Consider the following 25,896-nt stretch of genomic DNA (forward strand, 5'->3'; position numbering starts at 1 on the left):
GAAATCGTCTGAAATCAAATGCACCTTGTTTTGCATCTTTTGCGAGTTTTCTCCGAAGAAAGAGAAGAGACTGGACTATGAATTTCAGATCACTTCAGTGGTTAATACGGGTTCAGTCAATGTCTGCATACAACTTTGAACATTAGGAAGGAAGAAAAAACTAAACAAAAGTTTACATTTACCCTAACTTTCCCCTTAAATTTGTTTGCGTTTTTAGAGTGTAGCAGTTTGAAACGTAAACGATTTGTCATACTCCTGTTCATAAACGATTTGCTTTCCGTTTGTGCTGTCACCAAACAGCCGTCTCCCAGGGTATGAATCACCAGAACTCTTGGTGGGATTGTCAAGATCATTGAGCCATTTGTTAGCTCTGAACATAACTTGTGGTTGCTTTGTAAAGTTTGTTCCTGTTTTTCTTCACGTTTCCCCTTTGCTAATTCCCCAATAAACAAAGCTGATATACACTGTTCTGCTCACCAAAATGTAGACGCTCGATCAACATGTATAATTCATTTAACTGAAAGTACAGAAGTAATGTATACTGGTTCGAGTGCAGTGAAACGCTGCATATTTCATTGGCAGCAGGGTTCAAATTACGGGGGCGCTTGGGGGGGTGACCCCCCTAATTACAACTTGGACCCCCCAAAAGAGGTCAAAACAACAGGTCGGGGGGGGGGGGGTCGATACATTTATATATCGTTCTTACCTGTAATCGTAAATATTACTTTACGCCCTGGAGAAGAAGTTGACCCCCGATTGTCATTGTATAATTCGCACTCTGATAGGCATGGTTTATTTTCATACTGTATGTCATATGAATCCAATTCATAAACGAGTTTGGTAGAAAACCGAAGCCAAACCACTTGCTTTAGAACACAGAGAATAACTAACCTTAGCGGCCCAGTGATTGCTATGGTGAGCTCAGCTTTTTCTATACATTTTTTATAACTTGACTTCATCTATTCTCCAGTAATCTTCTCAAAGACAGTTTGGGACCCAACCAATTGAGTCATTAATCTCCCAGTAGTCTATACAATATTGCACAGCCTTTTTTTAGGACATTTAGTACAGGACCTGACAATGTAAACAACGTGATAAAAATAATGACTTGAGTTTTATCTTATGCCTACAAATAGGAAGACCTACGGTCATTTGGTGGTGCATTTTACAGTCAAAATATAGACACAACATTGTACTCAATCTCTCCCTATTGCTTACTAAGTCCCTTGGCTCCAATTATCGCAAACCAAAGAAGTGCCACCTCTCCCTTTTAGTGTCTAAAAGCAAAATAGCACCTTTGATGAGGCAGAATCCCTAGCTAACACAGATGGCAAACGATCGCCTCGGTCTGTCTTCTGTGGGAACCACCAACATCCCACCAAACCAGGCATCCCCTTCTGTTTACTCAATCAATTATTTTGGTTTTAAGACAAAGGCTTTTCTTCAGACCTTCAGTGCAGATGTTGTTTTTGGGAGAATTGGATTTTGAGTACAGTGTAGCTGACACTGTAGCCGAACGTCATTAAAACGTTCCCTCTAAAGTTTAGCGATGGTATGGGTAAGGATTGGGTCAACGCCTCAAATTGAAAAGATGTAGGCTGCACAATTTCTTGTCTTCAATACTATTAAGAATTCCCATTAGAGATTGTTAATATAAAACCGATTTTTACACAAAGTATACAGATAGTATACATTTACATGTATACATATAGAACAGGAAAAAGTTCTTTGTACTTTCAACAATATGTACAAAGTCGCAACATACAGTATAAACAGTGAAAATTAAATATACAAAAATAGGCACAACCTTTATACAGTCAACAGTGAAAAAGAACAGAAATGCCGAACTAGGGTCTTGCATATCAGCCATATGCAGTGATTATATTTATGTGTCCTATTGTGATAAATAATTCAAAATATACACTTTGTTTTTGTGAATTTGAGGATAGAAATTATGAAAAAAAAATGTTTAGTTCTTTCTTTGAACCCATTCCAAAGTGAAGATGTAGTTGTACACACAAAAGAAGACTGAACATTCCAAACAGTTGACAAATACACCACAGTGCAGAGGAACCCCCCAAAAAACAGGAAAATCAATATGCATTTGTAAAGGGTTTGTGATTGATAGGTACCAAACGCCTCTTATTAAATCCATGCATCACTCAAATGACGCCATTAATTCTCCCGCGCAGCCACTCGCTGCGTTAGGACCGGGGATCCGTGACAGAGGAGCAGGCGCCCTCAGGTGCTGACGGGGGCCTCGACGTCGGCCTCGTCTACGGAGCCTCTTTGTTTGTGCCCAGAGTACACGCCGATGAAGGAGCCGTCCTCGTCGAAGGTTCCCTCCCCGTCGGCGTAGTCCACCAGACTGTCCTCGCTGCCCCCGCCCCCACCCAGGGAATGCAGGCTACCCTTCAGAGGCTCCTTGTCGCTGTCGCACAGAGAGAATTCCTTTTAGTGGAGAGCACACACGCGGGTACACACGCACACACACACACAGACACGTACGCACACACGCGGGTACACACATACACACACACGTACACACACACAGACACGTACACACACACGCGGGTACACACGTACACACACACACACGTACGCACACACACGTACGCACACACACACACGGGTGCACACACACACAGACACAGATACACTCACGTGAGCAAACACACACACACAGAGAAGAGGGTGGATCAAGCAGCAAGCGGGTTGAGAAAGGAGAGCCCACTACAATCACATCACTTCACTAATTGCTAATTGCCAAAAGGCTTCAGGACTGAAGGCAATTTCAAACCTTTTTAGAACCAAGGATGGAAATTGCCAGAGTGAGTCTGAATCTGCACAGAGAGAGGGAGAGACAGAAGGGGGAAGAGAGAGGGAGAAGAAGAGAGAGAGAGAAGAGAGAGGGAGAGAGAGAGAGAGAGAGAGAGAGAGAAGAGGGAGAGGGAGAAGAAAAGAGAGAGAGAGAGAGAGAGAGAGAGAGAGAGAGAGAGAGAAGAAAAGAGAGAGAGAGAGAGAAGGAGAAAGAGAAGGGGGAGGGAGAGAAAGAGAGAAGAAGAGAGAGGGAGAGAGGGAGAAGAAGAGAGAGAGAGAAGGGGGAGGGAGAGAAAGAGAGACAGAAGAAGAGTGAAGGATAGAGAGAGGGAGATAGAAAGAGAGAGAGGGAGATAGAAAGAGAGAGAGGGAGATAGAAAGAGAGAGAGGAGGTAGTTGCATGCGATCCCAGACAAACAGCCTGTCATTCCTGGTATTCCCACCGGGGCCGCACGCGGGCCAAGGAGATTAGATGCCAATTTAAAGACTGGGCACCTGGCCAACTCGCAGGTGTCTCACTACAAGACAGAGGGTGACCTCAAAACCAAGGATTTTCTCATTCCCTCCTTACTAATACCCAAGCCATCAATGTTTGGTAATGCATTTCTTTATCTGTTCACAGTTTAGCATTCATAACAAGGCGTGTTCCTTAAAAGGGTTGGCTTATGGCGTGTCTTTGACGCAACATTTTGTAACGTAGCTTGAAAAGCTATCCAATAACCAGCCACTATGCCTTTCAAATGCTTATCAAACATTTCGGCTGGAATATTAGGCAGCGATACAAAGTGCGTACATCTCCATATCAGTCTCTTTAATAAAGGATTTCCATTCGCCAAGCTTATCTATCCTATTTTTCCCCTGCTTTTATCCAGCCAGCCACATAGACCTTATTGGAAACGTTATCAAACCAAGCCCTCTTTCTTTAGCAATTGCAGCTCAGATAAGTGGGTTTATCTTGCTGTGAGACTTCCTGTTTCTGAGTGCAGCCCCCCACGGTGTGACTAACCACACTGAGATAAAATGGCTGCCGAGTGCTTTCGAGTCCCGGCTCGTTTTGCGTCTTGATGCGAGTCCATCTCTCTCTCCCTCTCTCTCCCCTTCTCTCTTCCCCTCTCTCTAGCCACCTCTCTACCTCTCTCTCCCCCTCTCTCTCCCCTTCTCTCTGCCCCTCTCTCTTCCCCTCTCTCTCCCTCTCTCACTCCCCCTCTCTCTAGCCGCCTCTCTACCTCTCTCTCCCTTCTCTCTCCCCCTCTCTCTCCCCTTCTCTCTCCCCCTCTCTCTCCCCCTCTCTCTCCCCCTCTCTCTCCACCTCTCCACCTCTCCACCTCTCTCTTCCCCTCTCTCTCCCTCTCTCACTCCCCCTCTCTCTAGCCACCTCTCTACCTCTCTCTCTCCTTCTCTCTCCCCTTCTCTCTCCCCCCCTCTCTCTGCCAGGGAAGGGAGGGGCGGGCCTCCCCTGGTCACAGACAGGGAGATGGCAACGCATCACTGACTTGTGATGACTTGTGGGTAATTACATTTGTCTTGCCTCTGACCCCTTGCTTGCTTGGTTTTGGGGCAGCTGGGGAAATTCTACTAAGAGAGAGGCTTTTGTCCTACATGTGTCTGGAGCAATCACATTTTACAGCACACCTAGGTTTTTACAGTACATGGAGACACACACACACACACACCAACTACTGTAATACACCATACAGTATCACTACTAGGGAGAATGGTGTGTAGACTGATGTCTACTACCTACACAGGGCAGGATCTAGCCCTTTAACTCTTGTACACTTTGATCTCTGGGCTGATCCGGGAAATGGGCATGCATGAAAGGTTGTCTTCGAGGACAGGAGACATAAACAAAAAATATCACCATCAAATCCTTGGGACTTTGAAATGAACCTTAGCATGGTGCTGGAGTCAAAACTGTTCATTTCATTCAATATAAGAACATGCTGACATTTGGATCGGACAGGATCTTCATCAGACTGATCATAATGTTGCCGGGTTTTATATGTACTTCACTGATTCTTTTGCAGAAGACGATGCATTTATAAGATACTGCCACAACATTTTCAATTTTTTTGACAACAAAACCATTGCTTAAAGAACATATCAGTACTTCAAATATAAAAAAAAAAACACATGGAGTGTACTGCATACCAACAGTATAACATTGGATTTGTTTTGTGGAAGTATTTCACAGTTTACCCAAAACATGGGGTCCAGTCATCTGTCTCACCTGTATTCACAGGTGTCCTCATTTCCTCCCTGAGACTCCTCGTCTGGGTTGAGATCCTCCTTTTCCTTGACTGCAAAAAGAACACTTCCAGTTTACCGCAGTTGTACGCCAGTGATACTACAGAGTATTTACACCCAGTGGCGAAAATCTGCTATCAATTTTGGGGGGGACCATTATATGACATTTTCTCAAGAGCAATTCCTGAGGGGGACACCAAAATTACTGCTGTAACACATAGCCTACATTGTAATATGTTAAATGTATATTATTAATATTATTTAAATTTTCTTATGTTTACAGTGATTTATTGGGGGGGACAAATCCTATTCTTCCCAGGATGGGGGGGTAGTGTCCCCCCCCAGGATTTCCGCCTATGTTTACACCAGAAATATTCATCTGGCAGGTGTTCACCACACGGCTACTATTTCATCCGAAGGACTTTGGAGTCCTGAAGTCTTTCTGAGGAAAGACTGCAGCCTGGGAAGGGATACACTGTAATGGTTGTTGTGAGTTTGGAACAAGGCTTTGATGACTAAACTTCAACCTTAGAGTAACGTTACTGAAAACAAACATGGACAAGGTCAAGAAACATCTCAGAAGCCCACTTGCAAACATCTTTGCCAAAATGTACCAATTCGAAGGCCAGCTTGACTGACTGTACAAAACGATATCCAACAGCTCCTTGAGTAAATATGATAAAAAAATAACCAAGGCTTCCCAGAGAGGCAGGAGAGAGACAGGAGAGAGGCAGGAGAGAGGCAGAAGAGAGGCAGGAGAGAGGTTTCATGAAAAGCATCAGACGGAGTAGGAGGGAATCCAAGGGGCTGATTAAATATTCAGCATTTCATGTCAACAGCAAACCGCAGGCGAGAAAGTATGGGGGAAAGAGAAAGAGAGAGAGAGTGGAAAAGATAGAGAGGCGGAGAGAAAGGAAAAGGGAGCGAGAGAGAGGAAGAGAAAGAGGAGGAACGGTACGGTATGCGTGGCGGGAGAAACGCAGGCAGCATCTTTTGCGAGTGCTGAAAGAGCTGAAGATGCGTGGCTGACGCGAGCACAAAAGGCAGAGCGAAGCGCCCGAGGCCGGCACAGGTGAGGGCGGGGAGCGAACAAAGCCCAACAACTCCTCCCGACTGCCAGGCCTCGTAATCAGCAGAGGAGAGTGGAATCCTGCAGGGTCTCCGAGAGGGGGAGAGGGGGAGGCTGGAAGTGTTGGGGGCTCACGGACTGGAACACTTCCTCACAGGAAGTGTGTCCCTAAGCCCCCAGGAGTGCTTGACCGAAGCGTTCTCTCGTTCAAGCACTTCACTGTCCGTTCACCGGGGCAGAGCTTCCACGTGCACGGACACGTGCACAGTCAATCCCCCTGAGGACAGGGGGTCCTCATGGTTGGGGTTGAGGTCCATTCGGTTTTCACTCAACAGCTTTAGAAACTGAAATTCCAGTCATTATGTACGAGACTAAATAAGTATTTAGTCTTAAGCGTTTGACTTAAAAGTCAGTTACCTTGAAGGAAGTCAGCAATTATGTTTGTATAGATTTTTGGTTGTTGTGTGTCAACGAATGGTTTATCTCTTGAGTAGGAACGAAACCGACCCCAACCCCGCTGATGTTGAGAGACAAACCTGGGTCGCTGGAGGGCATGTCTGGCAGAGGCGGAGGTGGCGTACCTGCGTATTTGCCACCTTTGTTTCTGTGGACGAAGCAGGCAGCGAGGGCGGCGAGGGTGAGGAAGGCCACTGCACACATGACCCCGATGAACCAGCCCTGGGTGGAAATGGTATCCTGAAGACCTGCTGAACCTGCAGCAAAGACCACACTGGTTACTAGGGGTGGGAATATTTTGGTACCTCACGATTCTAATCGATTCTTGGGGTCACGATTCGATTAAAAATTGCATCACAATTTTCCCAAGATTTTTGGAGAAACATTTTATAAAATAAAAAAATTGATTCACATCAATTTGCGAATAGATCTGAATCGCTAGCAGACAGAATCGCAATTCAAATGTGAATCGATTTATCGCCCCACCCCTGCCGGTTACACTGACAGCACCCGCAGGTCCCTCCTGGTACAAACTCCACATCTTACAGACAGACAACAGGGGCTGCAGAGTTTGAGGGATTACATCAACTCACACACACACTCACGCACGCACACACTAACTCACTCACGCACACACACACACACACACTCACTCACGCACACACACACATACACTTACACACTCGCACACACACTCACGCACACACACCACCCCTGAGTTTCCTCCTCGTTACATTTGTCAGACTTCTGAAGGAATGGGTAAGTACGAGCACAAACAGACAGACATTCTCAGCAGACCTGTCTCTGTTTATGGATGTGGAATCAAGATGTTGAAACTTTTGTTGACGTGGTAGTGGGGTAGTGTGTGGTGGTTGTTGACGTGGTAGTGGGGTAGTGTGTGGTGGTTGTTGACGTTGTAGTGGGGTAGTGTGTGGTGGTTGTTGACGTGGTAGTGGGGTAGTGTGTGGTGGTTGTTGACGTGGTAGTGGGGTAGTGTGTGGTGGTTGTTGACGTGTTAGTGGGGTAGTGTGTGGTAGTGGGGTAGTGTGTGTTGGTTGTTGATGTAGTAGTGGGGTAGTGTGTGGTGGTTGTTGACGTGGTAGTGGGGTAGTGTGTGGTAGTGGGGTAGTGTGTGTTGGTTGTTGATGTGGTAGTGGGGTAGTGTGTGGTAGTGGGGCAGTGTGTGTTGGTTGTTGACATGGTAGTGGGGTAGTGTGTGGTGGTTGTTGACGTGGTAGTGGGGTAGTGTGTGGTGGTTGTTGATGTGGTAGTGGGGTAGTGTGTGGTGGTTTTTGACGTGGTAGTGGGGTAGTGTGTGGTGGTTGTTGATGTGGTAGTGGGGTAGTGTGTGGTGGTTGTTGACGTGGTAGTGGGGTAGTGTGTGGTGGTTGTTGACGTGGTAGTGGGGTAGTGTGTGGTAGTGGGGTAGTGTGTGGTGGTTGTTGACGTGGTAGTGGGGTAGTGTGTGGTGGTTGTTGACGTGGTAGTGGGGTAGTGTGTGGTAGTGGAGTAGTGTGTGGTGGTTGTTGACGTGGTAGTGGGGTAGTGTGTGGTGGTTGTTGACGTGGTAGTGGGGTAGCGTGTGGTAGTGGGGTAGTGTGTGGTGGTTGTTGGCGTGGTAGTGGGGTAGCATGTGGTAGTGGGGTAGTGTGTGGTGGTTGTTGACGTGGTAGTGGGGTAGCGTGTGGTAGTGGGGTAGTGTGTGGTGGTTGTTGATGTGGTAGTGGGGTAGTGTGTGGTGGTTGTTGACGTGGTAGTGGGGTAGTGTGTGGTGGTTGTTGACGTGGTAGTGGGGTAGTGTGTGGTGGTTGTTGACGTGGTAGTGGGGTAGTGTGTGGTGGTTGTTGACGTGGTAGTGGGGCAGTGTGTGGTGGTTGTTGATGTGGTAGTGGGGTAGTGTGTGGTGGTTGTTGACATGGTAGTGGGGTAGTGTGTGGTGGTTGTTGACGTGGTAGTGGGGTAGTGTGTGGTGGTTGTTGATGTGGTAGTGGGGTAGTGTGTGGTGGTTTTTGACGTGGTAGTGGGGTAGTGTGTGGTGGTTGTTGATGTGGTAGTGGGGTAGTGTGTGGTGGTTGTTGACGTGGTAGTGGGGTAGTGTGTGGTGGTTGTTGACGTGGTAGTGGGGTAGTGTGTGGTAGTGGGGTAGTGTGTGGTGGTTGTTGACGTGGTAGTGGGGTAGTGTGTGGTGGTTGTTGGCGTGGTAGTGGGGTAGCATGTGGTAGTGGGGTAGTGTGTGGTGGTTGTTGACGTGGTAGTGGGGTAGCGTGTGGTAGTGGGGTAGTGTGTGGTGGTTGTTGATGTGGTAGTGGGGTAGTGTGTGGTGGTTGTTGACGTGGTAGTGGGGTAGTGTGTGGTGGTTGTTGACGTGGTAGTGGGGTAGCGTGTGGTGGTTGTTGACGTGGTAGTGGGGTAGCGTGTGGTGGTTGTTGACGTGGTAGTGGGGTAGTGTGTGGTGGTTGTTGACGTGGTAGTGGGGTAGTGTGTGGTGGTTGTTGACGTGGTAGTGGGGTAGTGTGTGGTGGTTGTTGACGTGGTAGTGGGGCAGTGTGTGGTGGTTGTTGATGTGGTAGTGGGGTAGTGTGTGGTGGTTGTTGACATGGTAGTGGGGTAGTGTGTGGTGGTTGTTGACGTGGTAGTGGGGTAGTGTGTGGTGGTTGTTGATGTGGTAGTGGGGTAGTGTGTGGTGGTTTTTGACGTGGTAGTGGGGTAGTGTGTGGTGGTTGTTGATGTGGTAGTGGGGTAGTGTGTGGTGGTTGTTGACGTGGTAGTGGGGTAGTGTGTGGTGGTTGTTGACGTGGTAGTGGGGTAGTGTGTGGTAGTGGGGTAGTGTGTGGTGGTTGTTGACGTGGTAGTGGGGTAGTGTGTGGTGGTTGTTGACGTGGTAGTGGGGTAGCGTGTGGTAGTGGGGTAGTGTGTGGTGGTTGTTGACGTGGTAGTGGGGTAGCGTGTGGTAGTGGGGTAGTGTGTGGTGGTTGTTGATGTGGTAGTGGGGTAGCGTGTGGTAGTGGGGTAGTGTGTGGTGGTTGTTGTCGTGGTAGTGGGGTAGCGTGTGGTAGTGGGGTAGTGTGTGGTGGTTGTTGATGTGGTAGTGTGTGGTGGTTGTTGACGTGTTAGTGGGGTAGTGTGTGGTAGTGGGGTAGTGTGTGGTGGTGATGGGGCGTTGGGGAGGAGGTTGGGTAATAACAGTTGATGGCTTTTGTGCAAAATGGCTCAGAACTATCTAATTTCTCACCTTTGACCCTTGTCTGGATAACGTCTTCGAAAATACTAGCATTATCGAGCAAGCTCTTGACCATGAGGCGAATTGTGTACACCGTCCCTGGTTCCAGCCCTTCAATTACGTGGAAACTCTTAGAAGCGTTTACGGCCTGGGACAGACGCCAGCTCCCTTCCCCTGTAGTGCAGGCATTGGCAGTTAGCATTTCCTACGGCTAGCACGACAAAGCACAGTTCCACATAAACAAGCCTCTAAAGAGGTCACCACGGAAACAACCTAGTTCATGAGGTTTCTTTTTTTGAAAAAGAAGAAGAAGAATGGGAAATTATTTAGAGAGAAAGGATGGGTGGGTTAACAGGTTGACTTGAGACAGAAGCTGTCGGTTCATGCATTCGTTATCTGTATATTTTGACATTTACAGTTGCATGCGCCCACTTCTTCAAAAGAAGAACACGCTAGCGTCATGCGTTTTCAACAGTTATCAGCGCTGAGCCGCGAGGACAGAGAGCTGCTTACGATTATTCATATAAGCCACGTAAAGCCGAGAGTCCTGTTGCTCCTCCCTGGTAGTCCAGCTGATTTTTGCGAAGGTGTCACTCACATAGGAGCTTATGTTCAACAGGGCTGGAACTGATAAAGAAAGAAAGAAAGAAAGAAGGAGGGGGCAAGAGGAAAAACAGGAGACAGAGACAGAAAGAGAGGGAGAGAGAGAGAGAGGGAGAGAGAAAACCGAGACAGCAGCAAAGAGGATTAACAAAGGCAAATAGGATCCCAGCAAGTGCAGAATAGGGCAGCCACCAGCCACCCTTCAAGGAGACAGCTGAAAGCCCATGCAGGCCAGTCCTGATTGTGTGAAGTTGGATTTAGTTCATACCGAGAGATACTGTGGAGAGAAGTCATGTGCTCCACCACAAGCTAAGCTGACATTCCGGACACCCCCTCAAACCAGAAAATCAGGGAGAGATTGAACTACCTTGTGTCTTGAAATACACAGTTGTAAGATACTTCCAAGAGTACAACAAAGCAATGTCTGTCTTGTGATATTTACATTTCGTCATTTAGCAGACGCTCTTATCCAGAGCGACTTACAGTAAGTACAGGGACACTCCCCCCCAGGGCAAGTAGGGTGAAGTGCCTTGCCCAAGGACACAACGTCATTTGGCACAGCCGGGAATAGAACCAGCAACCTTCGGATTACTAGTCCAATTCCCTAACCGCTCAGCCACCTGACTCCCATATGGTAGACATGATGGTAGACATGAGTGTGTATACCTAGTCTGGACCGAGGGACTGTTATAGGGACAGTGCTGGGAGAACGGTCCGTCCCTGAAATAAAAGAAGAATGGTAATCTTGCGTTCCTCTCGAACAATTCACTTGATCAACAACCAATCAGTTCTAATCCTGTGTTTGTCTATGAGAAACCACAGCAACACTGTTTTTAACGGCGGACTGTTCAGTGTTGGGAAAGGATGTAGATCACAAAATCAACCACTGATTGTTGAGACCCGATCACAACGGATATATTCATTGGCCTAATTTCCTTAATCATTAAAAAGAGAAACTGAAATCCACTACCACTGCGAAGGAACGGGGGAGGGAATCGAATTAAATCAAGACTACTTGAGGATCACCAGGGATGTTTCTAGTTTTGGATTACATAAAACTATTAAACTATTAAGCAGCTGAAGAGCTGTAAAGGGACTCCAAGAATTACATATGCATGTACGTTTAGACTACGCAAGTAACTACAGATTGAAATGTCCCTACATCTACTTATGCTGTGTCTACTACAGCTACAACTGATACCCCACTACTACCATAACTAGTACTACCAAAACTACCCCCACTACTACCATTATCTACTAATACTACTACCATTATCTACTACTATTACTAACATTATCTACTACTACCACTACTACCAATATCTACTAATACTACTACCATTATCTACTACTATTACTAACATTATCTACTACTACCACTACTACCAATATCTACTAATACTACTACCATTATCTACTACTATTACTAACATTATCTACTACTACCACTACTACCAAAATCTACTAATACTACTACCACTACTACTGATGTACTGCTGCCAGTGTGTCCAATACTCCAGTGTGTGTCCAGCAGCTCTGAGACCGTGGGTGAATACCTACTCCACTCAGTGGGGGTCACAGCTGGAGATGGGGATGAATCTTCAGAGAGAGAAGAGTTCAAACAAGACACGATATTACTGAGGCAGCCAGGCGCCAGGCACGTCCTGTACCACACACACACACACACACACACACAAACTCCAGTGGCACAAAGCTTTATAGCAGCATTTTTCAATACACACGTGCATCCATGAACGCACACAAACACAGTCATACCACAATCCAGCTCACTGTTATTCAACTCACAATCAACTCATCACTCCACTCATCACAGGGGTTAATAAGAGAAAGGATAGCCTTTAAAGACAGTAGCCTAGCCCTCATAGATCTTTTTAAAAACATTCAGATAAACTGAACTGGAGCAGCAATTGGATCTCAGGAGAAACAGAGATATTTTCTTTCAGTCCAGCATGCAACAAATTCTTTATCTTCCCGCCCTAGTAATCTTATTGGAAGTCAGACAGATAAATACATGGTTTTCCACTAGTTATTGTCCAACAAATAGTTGGACCACTGTGCCACTGTCCTTGTAAGGAAACACCCAATTTCCCTTTTCACCACAGCAATCTCAATCAGTCTCTCTCCCGACACTCTCCCGACAAAAATGCAGATGGCCGTCGCTTCAGTTGCCACGACGGCCAAGGTTAGGCTGGACGTTAATCCGCTAACCACAGTTGCTGTGGTGAACCGGCAGTTGAGCAACTTCAACATCGGATGTGAAATGTTTCAGCGCTGTCAGTCCATCATCCCTCATTAATATCTCCACACCCACGGTGCCCCCAGCTTTCATACTGCCACCCATAAATCCAGAGGGCTGCGCTCTGACTGACTTGCCCCACAGGCAGGGCTCTGTAATGGGCCTCTCTATCTCCACCGAGACGCCCCCCTCTTCCACCCTCCGTACAACCACGATCACTAAGGCCAGCTCTGATGCCTTTGTAAAAACAGCTCTGGATGGGCCACCCAGCAGCTAAACAGGGTAGAATTCATCATTTACAGACACTGTATATATTTGATCAAGATCCAGACAAAGCTAGTGTTAATGTTTAATAGCAGCCTTTCAACTAGATGAATCCACTTCTTTTTCACCAACAAAGACTCTAACTCTAACATACCACACTCAAGCTATAACATGACAAACCTGCTTCCTAACCCACAACCCACAACCTTTAACTGAAACCCCTGACATGTCACCCATCTTTTAGGACTCCTCCTACTATTCAAGTACTAGTACTACTGCTACTGCTGCTACTGATACTACTGCTATTGCTACTTCTACTGCTGCTGCTACTGCTGCTGCTGCTACTACTGCTACTGCTACTACTCATGCACTGAGGCTACTATTTCTACAACTACTCCTCATATACTACATTTAGTCATTTAGCAGACGCTCTTATCCAGAGCGACTTACAGTAAGTACAGGGACATTCCCCCCAAAGCAAGTAGGGTGAAGTGCCTTGCCCAAGGACACAACGTCAATTGACACGGCCGGGAATCGAACTGGCAACCTTCAGATTACTAGCCCGACTCCCTCACCGCTCAGCCATCTGACTCCCATAGCCCACAGTCTCCCACACTAGGCCTTGATCTGAGACCCCAGGCGGCCCACTCACGTGCTAAGGTCAGGGTGCTGGCCTCCTGGGACAGCGCGGGTCCACAACCTTCCTGGGTGCAGGCGCTGAGGTGGAGGCGGTACAGACTGGCTCCCTGGAGACCCCGGAGCAGCCACTGGGTGGTGTCCGACCCGCTGATCTTCACCTCCCTCAGGTCGCCCACGTCCAGAGTCTCGTTAACTATGGAAGACACGTCAGGTTAGATGTCTCACACGGCTGGAGCAAAGCGGTCAGAGACCAAGGAGGAGAGGAGGAAGAGCAGGGAATGGAAGAGGAGAGAAGGGGGGGGAGAAAGAGGAGGAGCAAAAGGATGAGGAAGCAGAAAAGGAGGAGAGAGGAGAAGAATAAAAGGAGAATGAAAAGGGTGCAGTATATTACATGGATTTACAACTCTCCTGAGAGCTAACCACACTGCGTTCTGCGTAGAACATACCGGTGCTCTGGTGGGTACCTGTGTTCTTCAGTCCTTTCCAAGGACGAAGTGTGTTGGTAGGGCCATATTTCACCACCACAAGCTCTGAGCAGGTGTGGAGTTTGACATCATCCTTCAGATTAGACTATGTTGTCTCACGCCACAGGCAGTAGTCACAACACCTACGCTAATTTGACACGCGCACTTTTATTTATTTTTTACAAATTGAGCAACGTATAATGTGTGTCTGCATCTATCTATTGTCCTTTTCGAGGGAGTGCTTTGTGTTGGAGTATGAGGGTGGTTAGAAGATGGCTGAGGAGAGTGGCAGGAGACAGCCTAGCGTTCAGGTGTTCTAGGCAAGACAGACTCAGTGGGAGCTGTAAAGGCTATGTTACCTCCCCACACAAAATCTCAAGAAATGTCAGACTTAAAGACCAGGTGCTATAAAAATTGAATGGCTTTAATGAAAGGCTCTTTCTTCCTTTCTTTCACACTCTTTGTCTCTCTCTCTGTCTCTCCCTCCCTCTCTCCCTCCCTCATTCTATATCTATCCTTTTACCTCAGTAACTCACTTTCTTTCTCCTTTACTGTTCTTATCTCAAGTGAAGAGGTATTGACAACTTGAGTTGAAGTGCAAGTGAAAGTGTGGTAGCATGGGGAGACATGAAGACAATGTTGTAAGCCGTGTAGAGAAAGAGGGAGGCTTCAAACCAACACGAAGCAGGCGTAAATGATGATGTCATGACATTCATCGGTTGAGAGTTGCACCAAATGACTTTCGCAGTGTGGCACCCAAAATTGTTAGAATAGGGTGTTCAACAGCTCCATCTTGTGTTCATTCCTATAGTAACACTTTAGTGGCTACATTCTTAGCATGTAAAGACATGTTCAGTGCTGCATGAATGGGGTTTACTAACAGTATAGTGATATTTTGAGCATGTATCATTATGGCCCAGTTTCCCAGACATGGATTAGACCCAGTCCGAGACTAAAACCTTTTCAAAGAAGATTTTCATTGAATTTTTTGGTTACTTAAGGACTAGGCTTAATCCTTGTCTGGGAAACTGGGCCTAAAACGGTGAGAAGTCGGCATACCGGGCTGGTACTGCAGCAGGTATCCTGTCAGGATGCCGTGGGCCTGAAAAGGGGGAGCCCACACCAAGGTGATGCAGTCACTCTGGGCGTTTGATGCTGTCAGAATGGGCACCTGTTCAGGAACTGTCAGAACACACAAACAGCATGACACCTCATCCTCACCACCTGCGCATAATCCACAGAGCCTTGTTTTAGTGGATCTTACTGAACAGTTTAAGCTCTTACAACAATGGGTTTAAGTGCTGAGATCTTTTTAAGATATATGAGTACAATTCCTGAGGAAATTCCTATTTAGTTTTTAAAATGAGAGTAGTTACTGATATGATGATATGAATAGTAAAGGACTATGATAATAGTAATATTGACGTAACTGATATATCAAACAGGCTTGACAGATCCCGGCAGGCCTTTCCATTCCCCTCCACAGGCCTCACCTCCTTCTGGAGTCTGGAAGGTCACAGGGTCGCTGCTGGGACCGTTGCCCTTCCTGTTGAACACGTTGACGGTCAGACGGTACTCGGAGTAGGGCCTCAGGCCAGGCACCAGGACGTGGCTTCGGTTCCCTGGGAAGGAGAGGGAATACTTCTCCTCCTGGAGTCTGTCAGGCTGCAGGAGACTCCACCTCCTCGTCCAGTGAACCTGAGAGAGAGAGAGAGAGAGAGAGAGAGAGAGAGAGAGAGAGAGAGATGGAGGGGGAGAGAGAGAGAAGAGAGAGAGAGAGAGAGAGAGAGATGGAGGGGGAGAGAGAAGAGAGAGAGAGAGAGAGAGAGAGAGAGAGAGAGAGAGAGAGATGGAGGGGGAGAGAGAGAGAGAGAGAGAGAGAGAGAGAGAGAGAGATGGAGGGGGAGAGAGAGAGAGAGAGAGAGAGAGAGAGAGAGAGAGAGAGAGAGAGAGAGAGAGAGAGAGAGAGAGAGAGAGAGAGAGAGAGAGAGAGAGAGAGAGAGAGAGAGAGAGAGAGAAAGTGAGAGAGAGAAAGAGATAGGGAGAGAGAAATGGATGGGGAGAAAGAGACAGGGAGAGGGATGGAGTAAGAGAAAAATAATGAGAAATTAAAAGAAGGAGAGGGATGGAGATAAAGAGTGAGAGTTTGAAAAAGGGATGGAGGGAGAGAGAGATGGATGTGGGAGAGAGAAAGAGAGAGAGAGGGGGAGGCAGAGATGGATAGAAAGAGAAAGATAGCAAGAAAATAAGAGAAATAACAAGCAGAGAATAATGTTTTAAGTCGTCTGGCCTCATTGTCATATTTTCCCTCTGATCACATTGTAACACTCCAGCTGTCTGTACACCAAGTGTTAAATGCATCAGATACAATCACACTGCATCTTAATGATGCTACTCTAACACTTTTTGTGATTTGTCATTATTATACACACCATTTGTATATATGTGTGTGTGTGCCTATGTGTGTGTGTGTGTACCTATGTGTGTGTGTGTGCCTATGTGTGTGTGTGTGTGTGTGCCTATGTGTGTGTGCGTCTAGGTGTTTGTGTCTGCGTACACGTGCGTATTTGTGCATTGGTGTGTGTGTGTGTGTGAGTGTATGTGCGTGTGTGTGAGTGTATGTGCGTGTGTGTGAGTGTATGTGTGCACCCACTCACATTATAGCCCCCCATATGACCTCGTACGGTTGCCTGGGGAACCCTGCTCCAGCTGACCCTGAGCAGCGTGGTGTTAACCAGCTCCACCGCCACATCTCTGGGGGCGGCCGTCGGCACTGGACATGGCAGAAACACATCATTACACACACATACACACGCCTACACGCTACACACATCAACTGACCGTACACACACACATAAACCTACTCGCACTCTGACCATTCATACAAACACACCCACACAGAAACTGACCAGACACACATACATATACATACAGCACACACACACACACACAAACTGACTGATTTAATGACAAGTAAAAAACACTGGAGAAACGTAGCACAGCAAACACTGACAAGAGACACAGTGTTTTCCGATACGACACACAGTAACAGACCAATAACTGACATGAACCAGCAACTACAGAGGTGGGGTACTTATGAGCCTATCGTCACACAAGACAAGGGTCACAGCTTCTATGCGTTCAGATTTCTAGGATACTTGACCTTCCTCAGCTTTATAAACATCTGAGACTGGCACATACAGTGGAGGTATCTTCCTCTGAACATGTCGGATGAAGAGGAGGATGACTACTAGCACAACTAGAGTTACCCATGAAGAAGAGGAAGAAACCTAACCTGAGACATTATCCCGGAGACAATGCCAAAAGACAACTGAAGACAAAAATATGGAATGGGATATGATAGGATAGGGTTAAAAAATAGGAAATATGTCAATGAAAGACAGAAGCTCAAAATATTAGTGAAAGAAAAAGTATAAAAACCAAACATGTTAATAGAAAAAACAGAAAGTGATGTAAGATACATTTAAGAAACGCTTAGAAGAGTTTCAAACAAATGTAGTTCACTCGACACACAACAGCCATGTCATAACCAACAATAAACAACAAAAAAACACTAAACATCCTCTTGGGAGTCCATCACTCACCATCTTCCCCGGAGTACCCGGTCACCACTTTTGGTTCCGGGCCCCAGCCATGACTGTTCCTGCTCTGGATCTTTATCTCGTACGGGACGAACGTGGGTGTGTCCTTCACGGAGAAGGAGTGCCTCTTGACCAGGTGCTCCCTCCACCCATCCTCCACCCCCAGCCTCCTGTAACTCAGCTTGTACTCCAGGCCCGGACCGTTGTGTTCCACTGGCAGCAGGGGCTGGGACAGGGAAACGCACGCAGAGTAGAATCAATCCATAAAATCACTCTTCACACAAGTGAATGCAATTCCAAGTGCTTTATAGATCAGCCATTCCCGACCTTTTCCACTTTGCGGCCCACTTGCATAGCTCAAATATTTTTGCCGCTGCCCAACACATCCGTTCACTTAATTTGCACTTATCACACACGTTTAACAACACCGCGGGAGCCAAACAGTACGCTTTGACGGCTAAATGTATTTGAGCGATCAAAGAAGACAGCGTCCATCAGCGCCTCAGTAAGCACACATTGTAAAGAGATGTAACCTACTACCACGGCCAGGCCAGGTCTAGAACTTCCGGTGAAGTTAGAAAAGTTACTTTTAATAACCAGAACAGGTTGTTAACCATTAGCTGCCCACTGGTTGGGAATCACTGTGAAATATTATGCCAGTAAAGTACAATAACTTCAGTGTAGTAATTATAAGGGAATAACACAATATTGTGACGACAACCAATAAGTATCTAGCTATCAAATGTCACATTGTCCCAAAATATACTCTATAATCCAATGGTATGAAAACTATATAACAGTTCGCTCACATCCCAGCTGATGTCCATCTGGTGAGGCAGATGGCCTTGGATTCTGATGTTTTCTGGGTTCTTATCCGGCGCTGTGAAGAGACTTCCTGCAATCACGCTCTGACCTCCACACACAGGGCTCAAACACCAACTACTCATCCCATCACATCAACAACACCTGCTAACATCTACAGTTCCCCAGTTTCTACAGTTTCCCATTTATCCGTTATTGATTATACATGTAACCATTATGTGGTTCTGAAAAAAAGCTATACCGTGTATATAACAGAATTCGACATGTATAACAGGATAATATAGAGTTAATAATTTGAGTTAATAGAGCAATTGGACAGGGAACAGTCCCAACCTGCAGGGAAGGTTTTGAATCTCTCCGTGGGCCCACTGGGAGGCCCCTCTCCGATGGCGTTGACGGCGTACAACCTGAACTGGTAGTTTAGGTGACCCTGGAGCTCCAGAACCACCGTTGCCTGGTTACCGGGCACCCTCTGTAGCTGTCGCCATTTCCCAGGCACCCACTGGTTCTCTTCGTACTCCACAACAAACTCTGTACTCGGCAGTAGGAGTATAATGTTTCACTGTGTGAGTGGACACTCGCTATCTGGGGGTAATGGTGCCTGTAGGCTGCGTTGTGACGGGTCTGTTCTCACCGCTCACTGAGCTGTTGTGCTCATTTCCAGGCACCCAGGTCAGACGGACGCTCCGGGTTTTGCGTTCAGACAGCTCCAGATCCTCCGGTGCATCAGGAACATCTGAAAACACACATCGACGTTAGCATAACGTAGCGACGACGTTAGCATGACATCTCGACAACGTGAGCATAACGCAGCGACGTTCCCTTGACATTACGGCTGTGTGACAACACTATTTCTGAGACCTTGTTGTAACAGAGAACAGTGTAACAACATCTACTAGGTTATCAGCTAATGAGGATGTCTCCACGGTGTCGTGTGTCTCACCCAGCACGGTGACTGTTGCCGAGGCAGTGTCCTGGTCTAAACTGGTCGTGGCAGTGCAGGTGTATCTTCCCTCGTCACTCTGGTTCACATTGACGATATTCAGCGTTCCATAATCCACAAAGTACCTGATCATGAAGGGATCAATACAAATACATATCATATGTAATCGAGTGTGATCTCTGCAGTACTATCTCCGATTGAGGTATTGTCTTTGAGACATTGGCCTTTCTATATTTTCCGAATTTCCTCTACTTTCAGTATAATTGTGGGGTGAATGATCAAAAAATAAAATACCTACAATAATTCGTATTCCTTCTGATCAATGTAACCAATATCATAATCAATTTGAGTCATACACCTGTTTTACGAGACAACAGTGATCTGGGTGATAATCTGGATAATAATCCCACTAGATAATCCCATTTACCTGGACTCCTCGGTGAAGGCCACGGGTACCCTCTTCCCATCCTTGGTCCACACCAATTTATAGTCCCTCATCAGAGTGATGTCATACTCCACCTGGCACTCCAGTTTTGCATTGGTGCCACATAGAACCTCCAAGTCCTTGGGGGGCTGGACTATTCTAGTAGGTTCTGAAACAAGCACATGCATCGTCCCCGTAAATCATACAAAGCCTGAGACAACTACTTGCTTGTTGGCTGTCTCTGACTGCCTTGTGTGACCCTCTGGGGATGGCGATGAAAATGTGTGCCGACCATTAAAAGAGCTGTCCAGGGGTGGTTAACAGGTTATGTGCATGCACCATATAGCCTAAGGCCTTGCCGCAGGCGCCTGGGTTCGAATCGAACCCGGGGTGTTTCCTGAATGCCCTAATCTCTATCTCTCTCCCATACATTTCCAGTCACTCTTCACTATCTTGGTCCAAATAAGGCAGAAATGCCCTTAAAAAATAGCTGTATAGGAGCTGTCCAAGGTGCTCAAATACCTTTCACTTCCACTGAAGCAGTGATGGCGGATGTTCCCTCGGTATTTGTGGCCAGGCACACATATTCCCCAATGTCATCTTTCTTTGCTCTGTTTATGGTTAGGGATCCGTTCTGGGAAATAGAGAAGCGCTCTCGTCCCTCGACAGCTGCTCCCGTGTCCAACCTTTTCCTGTGGGAAATGAGGCGTTTCAGAGCTGGCTGTCAGGAGCGCACACGCCTAGTTTCTCATATGGTGAAGGCATTTCACAAATGGAAATGAGGAAAGAATGAAAGGATAATAACATCATAATAAAAAGAACAACTACAACTGTTGTTTGGAGAAGTCCAAGATAACGGGTGACAGATCCGGTGAAATAAAGTAAAGATTAATTAAATGAAAACATATATATATATACATATATCTATAAATAAACAAAGCTGAAGTATGTTTTCTAAGATCTGGGGTGGAGGACCACAGAGGAAGAGGACAAACGAGCAGGAGAAAGAAGAGAAGAAGAAGCCAGATCATCACCAGACCACAGAAGAAGAAGACACGGTGCTGGCTGTGTTATTGTCTCACCAGGAGATAGATGGTGGAGGTGAACCGAACACCGTGCAGACCAGAACTACGTCCCCTCCCCGCACCGCGCCGTACTCCTGGTAGCCCTTGCTCAGGATCACAGGGGGCATATCTGCACAGAAACACAGATCAAATCAAAGACACTCTTACTTACTCTTAAGTTACTGACCCCTGCAATTAACCCATGACTGCTGGATAAAAGCATGTAATCAGCTTCTAGTTAAATCAACATCTACAGTGGTTAAAAAAAAAACACTTCCTGTTTGATAGTGGGATAATTCCCATTTCTGTGTCTCTGGTGGAATATTCAGAAACCGTGAGGGTGTGGACTGTGCTGAAAGCAGGGGAAGTGCTGGAGGCAGCGCTTTTGTTCCGTTTTTTCATAACATGAAAGAGCTGTGAGCTCTGTTGTGCTCTGCTTCTGGGGTAATAAACGAGCATGTGAGTGTGTGTTCAGGGTCCCATGGAGAGGCTACAGTGGGCTGTGCTCAACACACAAGCACGTAAACGGAATCCTCAAATAGCTTCCATGGGAAAGAAAGCTGTTTGAAAGTTGCAGTTTTCCCCGCAAGTGTCAAGATGCTAACGCTAACTGCACTCACTCATAACCATGATGTTAGCGTTAGCCAGGATGGTGCCATGTCTGTTGGAGGCTTCGCACTGGTAAACAGCACTGTCTTCTGGCCTGGCGTTGTGGAGAACTATAGTGTCCTCAAACACTTGGCTGCGGGTGATAAGGGCGTCTGTCGACAAAAAGGAAATGATCAAGCGGTTGGATGAGTGTAACTGAACATGTGTAAGGCTTAAGAAGACAATAAAGATAACAGACAGGGTTAGGCTCAGGAGACGCAGGTGAGAGGCATCTCTCTCACCATCCAGAGGCTGGCCATTCCTCCTCCAGACAATGGCTGGTTTGGGTTTCCCGGTAGCAGTGCATTTGATGTGGACGTCTTCCCCGATAAGAGCCAACTGGCTTTTAGGAGCTCCCGAAAGCCAACTTGGAGGTTCTGTGTTGTGTTGGGAAGGCTTTATTCAGTTAATTTCATATGAACTCCATCCATCTGGTGAGAGTCTAGTCCCAGACTCTAAATAGCTGCCTCTTTGATTGGGTAACAGATGTCATCATATTTCATCATTTAATAAACAATCAAATAGTTTGGAGTGAAAGAGCTCAGACACCTTCTTGACGCTACCAAGGTGTTTGGATAAAAGACGAAAGCTGTGTTTAAATAAACCATTTCTAAAATAAATCTTTCAAATAGCAAGCTTGATGTTGTAGAATATAAACTATTTGTTCAAGTTTGATGTTGTAGATTAGAAACCACTCTTTCCAGTTTGATAATCCAGACTAGAAACCATTCTTTGTAGTTTGATAACCTAGACTAGAACCCATTCTTTCCAGTTTGATAATCTAGACTGGAAACCATTCTCTCCATTTTGATCATCTACACTCCACACAATTCTTTCCATCTTGATAATCCAGACTCACCCTCGACCAGGACATCGAAGTAGTGCACGGCCTCGCCAACGGAGTTTCTCGCCTTGCACACGTACTTCCCTTCATCCTCCTCCGCCATGCCCGGTATCGTCAGGAGCTTCCCGTAGTTCTTCACGTTAGTCCTCATCGGCAGCTTCTCGCCCAGTTTCAGCCATTCCACCACGGGAGTCGGGCTACAGGGAAAGCGCAGCGATATTGCGAGACGTGTAGGACATTTTTGTGACGAATCAGTCGTCAGATTAAACAAAGTTAAAGTCCCTAATGGGGAAAATTTGGTGTGACTTGACTTACAATCCCTCTGCTATGCACTCCAGCTCCAGTTCCTCTCCCTTCACCAAGTGTACCTCAGACTGAACACCAGGGGGCGTTAGGAGACTAGGGATTCTGCCTGGTGTGGAAATGGCTTCAAGCAGGCAGAGAATAACAGAACGACCAAATCTTACTGAAGACACTTCTCAATAGACCGTCAAAAGTTCAACATTTATGAAATGGATCACCACGTGATTTAACAGTTTACAGGTCAAACATGCTTTACATGTCTGCACTCCAGTTCAGGATCAGAGGAAGTGTGATGGGTGGAAGGAGTGCCTCAAAGTTCAATTAAAACAAACTAAAACTCACCACCAGCTTCAGTGTCATTCAGTTGACCATCAGGTTTCACTAAAAAAACAGACATGGAAAGCAATAACGTCAGAAGAAAGCATCTCCATTTAACTATTACTTTGCGTAATTACTTCCCTAATCATTGTGGTGTGCTTTGTCACTGATAGCCAAAGTTAATGTGTTCCAATTGGCTAAAATGTTATGTGTTGTGGTGGAAAAATAGCTCTGACACATCCTTGATGCTACCAAGGTGCTTGAATAACGGAACCCACAGGGTGGAGACTCACAGCTTTTTCAGCTACAGAAGACATATTGTGGACTTTTGTTGACTTTGAATTACATTTACATTTAGTCATTTAGCAGACGCTCTTATCCAGAGCGACTTACAGTAAGTACAGGGACATTCCCCTGAGGCAAGTAGGGTGAAGTGCCTTGCCCAAGGACACAACGTCATTTTGCAGGGCCGGGAATTTAACCGGCAACCTTCAGATTACTAGCCCGATTCCCTAACCGCTCAGCCACCTGACTCCCTACTGAATTAGCTTTCTTCAGTAGAATTTTAACTTTGCCTCTAAGCTCAGCTGAACAGTTCTCTCTGCGTAACGTCCAGGGTCGCTGCCCATCAGTCAACCTACAGCTCTTGACGATCATGGACATGGCTGTTTTCTGGACGATGGTCCTGATTGCAGAGAAGGCGGCGAAGCAGCAGTAGTCTTTCCTGCTGTCCTTTTCCACGGCGTTAGAGAAGTAAAGGTTGCCGTCGATGCCCATGGAAACCCTCTCATCTTGGCCAATGTGCTGCAGACCTGAAAGTGATAGCAGAGGAGAGGAGGCACCCAGGACACATGACTAAGCGTTCAGTCTGGCTTCAGACACGGCGGCTATTAAGAAAATGGCCCACAGCAGTTTTCCTTCATAGAGCAGTGTGCTATAATGGCGATGTGTGGCTGGATAGAGCCTTTATCTCAGACCTGGGTCACTGAAGAAGCAGTGTGTCACTTCTACATTGAGTCACAGACCCATTGGTTACGATCTCGCTCATGACTTTAATATTAAGAGTCAGAAATCCAGATTAATGAATATTCTCAACAACAGAATAAGGGCTGTTGTTGTGGAGACTCGTTGTTGTGGAGACTCGTTGTTATGGAGACTCAGAACATTCACCGTCGGATGTTGTCCCTGCCAGCGTTCTACAGTACGTGGTCGAAAACAACACAGTGACGCAAAGCGATCCCTGTGGCCGAACAAAGCAGTCAGTAATGGGGTTCATGCTGCGTCTCCACATTGGTACCCACCTATGGACATCCAGTAGATCTGACGTGGGGGCACGCCCTCTGGGGGGTCGCATTTCAGGACCACCGGCTGGCCCTCAACCACCTCGATGGGCTTGAGCTTCTCCTTGGGGAACTTGGGGACAGCTGGAAGGGAAAATCCGGCAACATTCAACAACATCTGAAATACCTTGGCCTTCTCTAACCTTAACCTTAAAAACACCATGTAATTGAAAAAATTTAAAATCTTATTAGAGTTAAAGTTGGCAGTGGGCAAGCTACATACCGGGGACGATGAGTTGAGTTTCCTCTGACATGGCGGTGCCCAGTTTATTGTAGGCATAGCAACGGTACCTCCCCTGGAACAGTGTGAGGTATTTGCCCTGAAGCACGAAACCACCGCTGTCCTCTTCAGTCTTTATCCTGGAGTCCTGCGATGGATCAAAGTCCTGGCCATCTTTCGTCCATCTATATCTGTTTTGGCCCAAAAATACAGCATTCCAACACTGTTTCATAACGTCAAACAAGGACGATGCTGATCTGAAAACCGGTGGTTCAAGGGGCAGATCGTTTTGCTAAACAGGGTAGTATGGAAATTCAGTGATAGTGGGAGTTTTCATTGAGGCTTAACGCTTGTCTTTTCAAGGTTCTAGGTCATCGTGTGAACTTCACAAAGCTCTATGACTCATGGCATCTAGCTAGAGACAGTAAGGCGACAGTAGGACCTCCCAGTTCATGATGAGTCACGATATTACCATGTGCCTCTACACAAAACTAAGAAGATGTACACTGTGGTTTTTTTATGTTGAAACTTTACCTCATGCTGTTCCCTAGAAGGAAGGATTCCAGGAAACTATGTTTGTACTTGTTCACCCCATTATTTATGTGTCCCTCTGTAACCGTCCTACTTCACTCCTTTGAACCACCACTCTCTAGGATGGACTGGTTTAAGGATTCCAGCTCGCGCTAATATTCAGTAAACCTAGTGAAAATGGATGAGAAGATAGCAGATGCTGTTGGTGTCACTCACTTTGGTGTTGGGTTGCCCTTGGCCTCGCATCTCATGGTGAACGTGTCTTCTACAGGGAAGGCAATGACCGAGCCTGAGGTCTGAGCGGTTATGGTCGGCAGCTGTTCCACTGTCACAGGAGTAGAACAGTTAGAGGGAGTGTTACTTTATGTTCAACAAAACCATGTTCCGGATTGATTTTTGGTGAATATTATTTGTCATTTGTCATGCTTTATTGGACAGTTTGCAAGTAAAGTGTGACAGAAAAGGCAGGAGAGAGAGAGAGAGAGAGAGAGAGAGAGAGAGAGAGAGAGAGAGAGAGAGAGAGAGAGAGAGAGAGAGAGAGAGAGATAGAGAGAGAGAGAGAGAGAGAGAGAGAGAGAGAGAGAGAGAGAGAGAGAGAGAGAGAGAGAGAGAGAGAGAGAGAGAGAGAGAGAGAGAGAGAGAGAGAGAGAGAGAGAGGAGGGAAGACATGCAGCAAAGGGCCAAGGCTGGGTTCAAACCCAAGGCCGCAGCTGTAAAACCTCAGCCTACATGGTACGCACACTTATCCGGCAAGGCACAGGGCCACAATATAAAGATTTAACAACCATTTCTAGGTGT

The 25,896-nt window shown here is 46.5% G+C and overlaps 1 protein-coding gene across 16 annotated transcripts in view; it reads right to left on the reverse strand.

Annotated features, from left to right (window-relative positions):
* Positions 1-1,643: 1,643 nt before the first annotated feature.
* Positions 1,644-25,896, reverse strand: part of chl1a (cell adhesion molecule L1-like a) — a 42,307-nt gene continuing 18,054 nt past the window's right edge. For 3 of the 16 annotated variants that reach the window (XM_062460241.1, XM_062460239.1, XM_062460240.1), the window contains exons 3-30: positions 25,315-25,423; positions 24,571-24,758; positions 24,309-24,431; positions 23,649-23,819; positions 23,032-23,070; positions 22,702-22,816; positions 22,402-22,583; positions 21,785-21,919; positions 21,515-21,655; positions 20,913-21,024; positions 20,353-20,522; positions 19,834-19,999; positions 19,407-19,531; positions 19,098-19,199; positions 18,797-18,994; positions 18,451-18,521; positions 17,645-17,867; positions 17,335-17,370; positions 16,697-16,812; positions 15,533-15,737; positions 15,099-15,221; positions 13,589-13,768; positions 11,976-12,014; positions 10,326-10,439; positions 9,825-9,986; positions 6,673-6,849; positions 5,051-5,120; positions 1,644-2,431 (exon numbers count right to left, since the gene is read on the reverse strand). In XM_062460241.1, coding sequence (XP_062316225.1) covers positions 2,242-2,431; positions 5,051-5,120; positions 6,673-6,849; positions 9,825-9,986; positions 10,326-10,439; positions 11,976-12,014; positions 13,589-13,768; positions 15,099-15,221; positions 15,533-15,737; positions 16,697-16,812; positions 17,335-17,370; positions 17,645-17,867; positions 18,451-18,521; positions 18,797-18,994; positions 19,098-19,199; positions 19,407-19,531; positions 19,834-19,999; positions 20,353-20,522; positions 20,913-21,024; positions 21,515-21,655; positions 21,785-21,919; positions 22,402-22,583; positions 22,702-22,816; positions 23,032-23,070; positions 23,649-23,819; positions 24,309-24,431; positions 24,571-24,758; positions 25,315-25,423 — 3,782 coding nt within the window. In that variant the 3' untranslated portion in view covers positions 1,644-2,241. Of the gene's footprint in view, positions 2,432-4,564; positions 4,647-5,050; positions 5,121-6,672; positions 6,850-9,824; positions 9,987-10,325; positions 10,440-11,975; positions 12,015-13,588; positions 13,769-15,098; positions 15,222-15,532; positions 15,738-16,696; positions 16,813-17,334; positions 17,371-17,644; positions 17,868-18,450; positions 18,522-18,796; positions 18,995-19,097; positions 19,200-19,406; positions 19,532-19,833; positions 20,000-20,352; positions 20,523-20,912; positions 21,025-21,514; positions 21,656-21,784; positions 21,920-22,401; positions 22,584-22,701; positions 22,817-23,031; positions 23,071-23,648; positions 23,820-24,308; positions 24,432-24,570; positions 24,759-25,314; positions 25,424-25,896 lie in introns of all 16 variants that reach the window. The other 13 variants (XM_062460250.1, XM_062460248.1, XM_062460242.1 and 10 more) reach the window with 13 other exon arrangements.

This window comes from Osmerus eperlanus, chromosome 4 (genome assembly GCF_963692335.1).
Source record: "Osmerus eperlanus chromosome 4, fOsmEpe2.1, whole genome shotgun sequence".
Taxonomy (NCBI): domain Eukaryota; kingdom Metazoa; phylum Chordata; class Actinopteri; order Osmeriformes; family Osmeridae; genus Osmerus; species Osmerus eperlanus.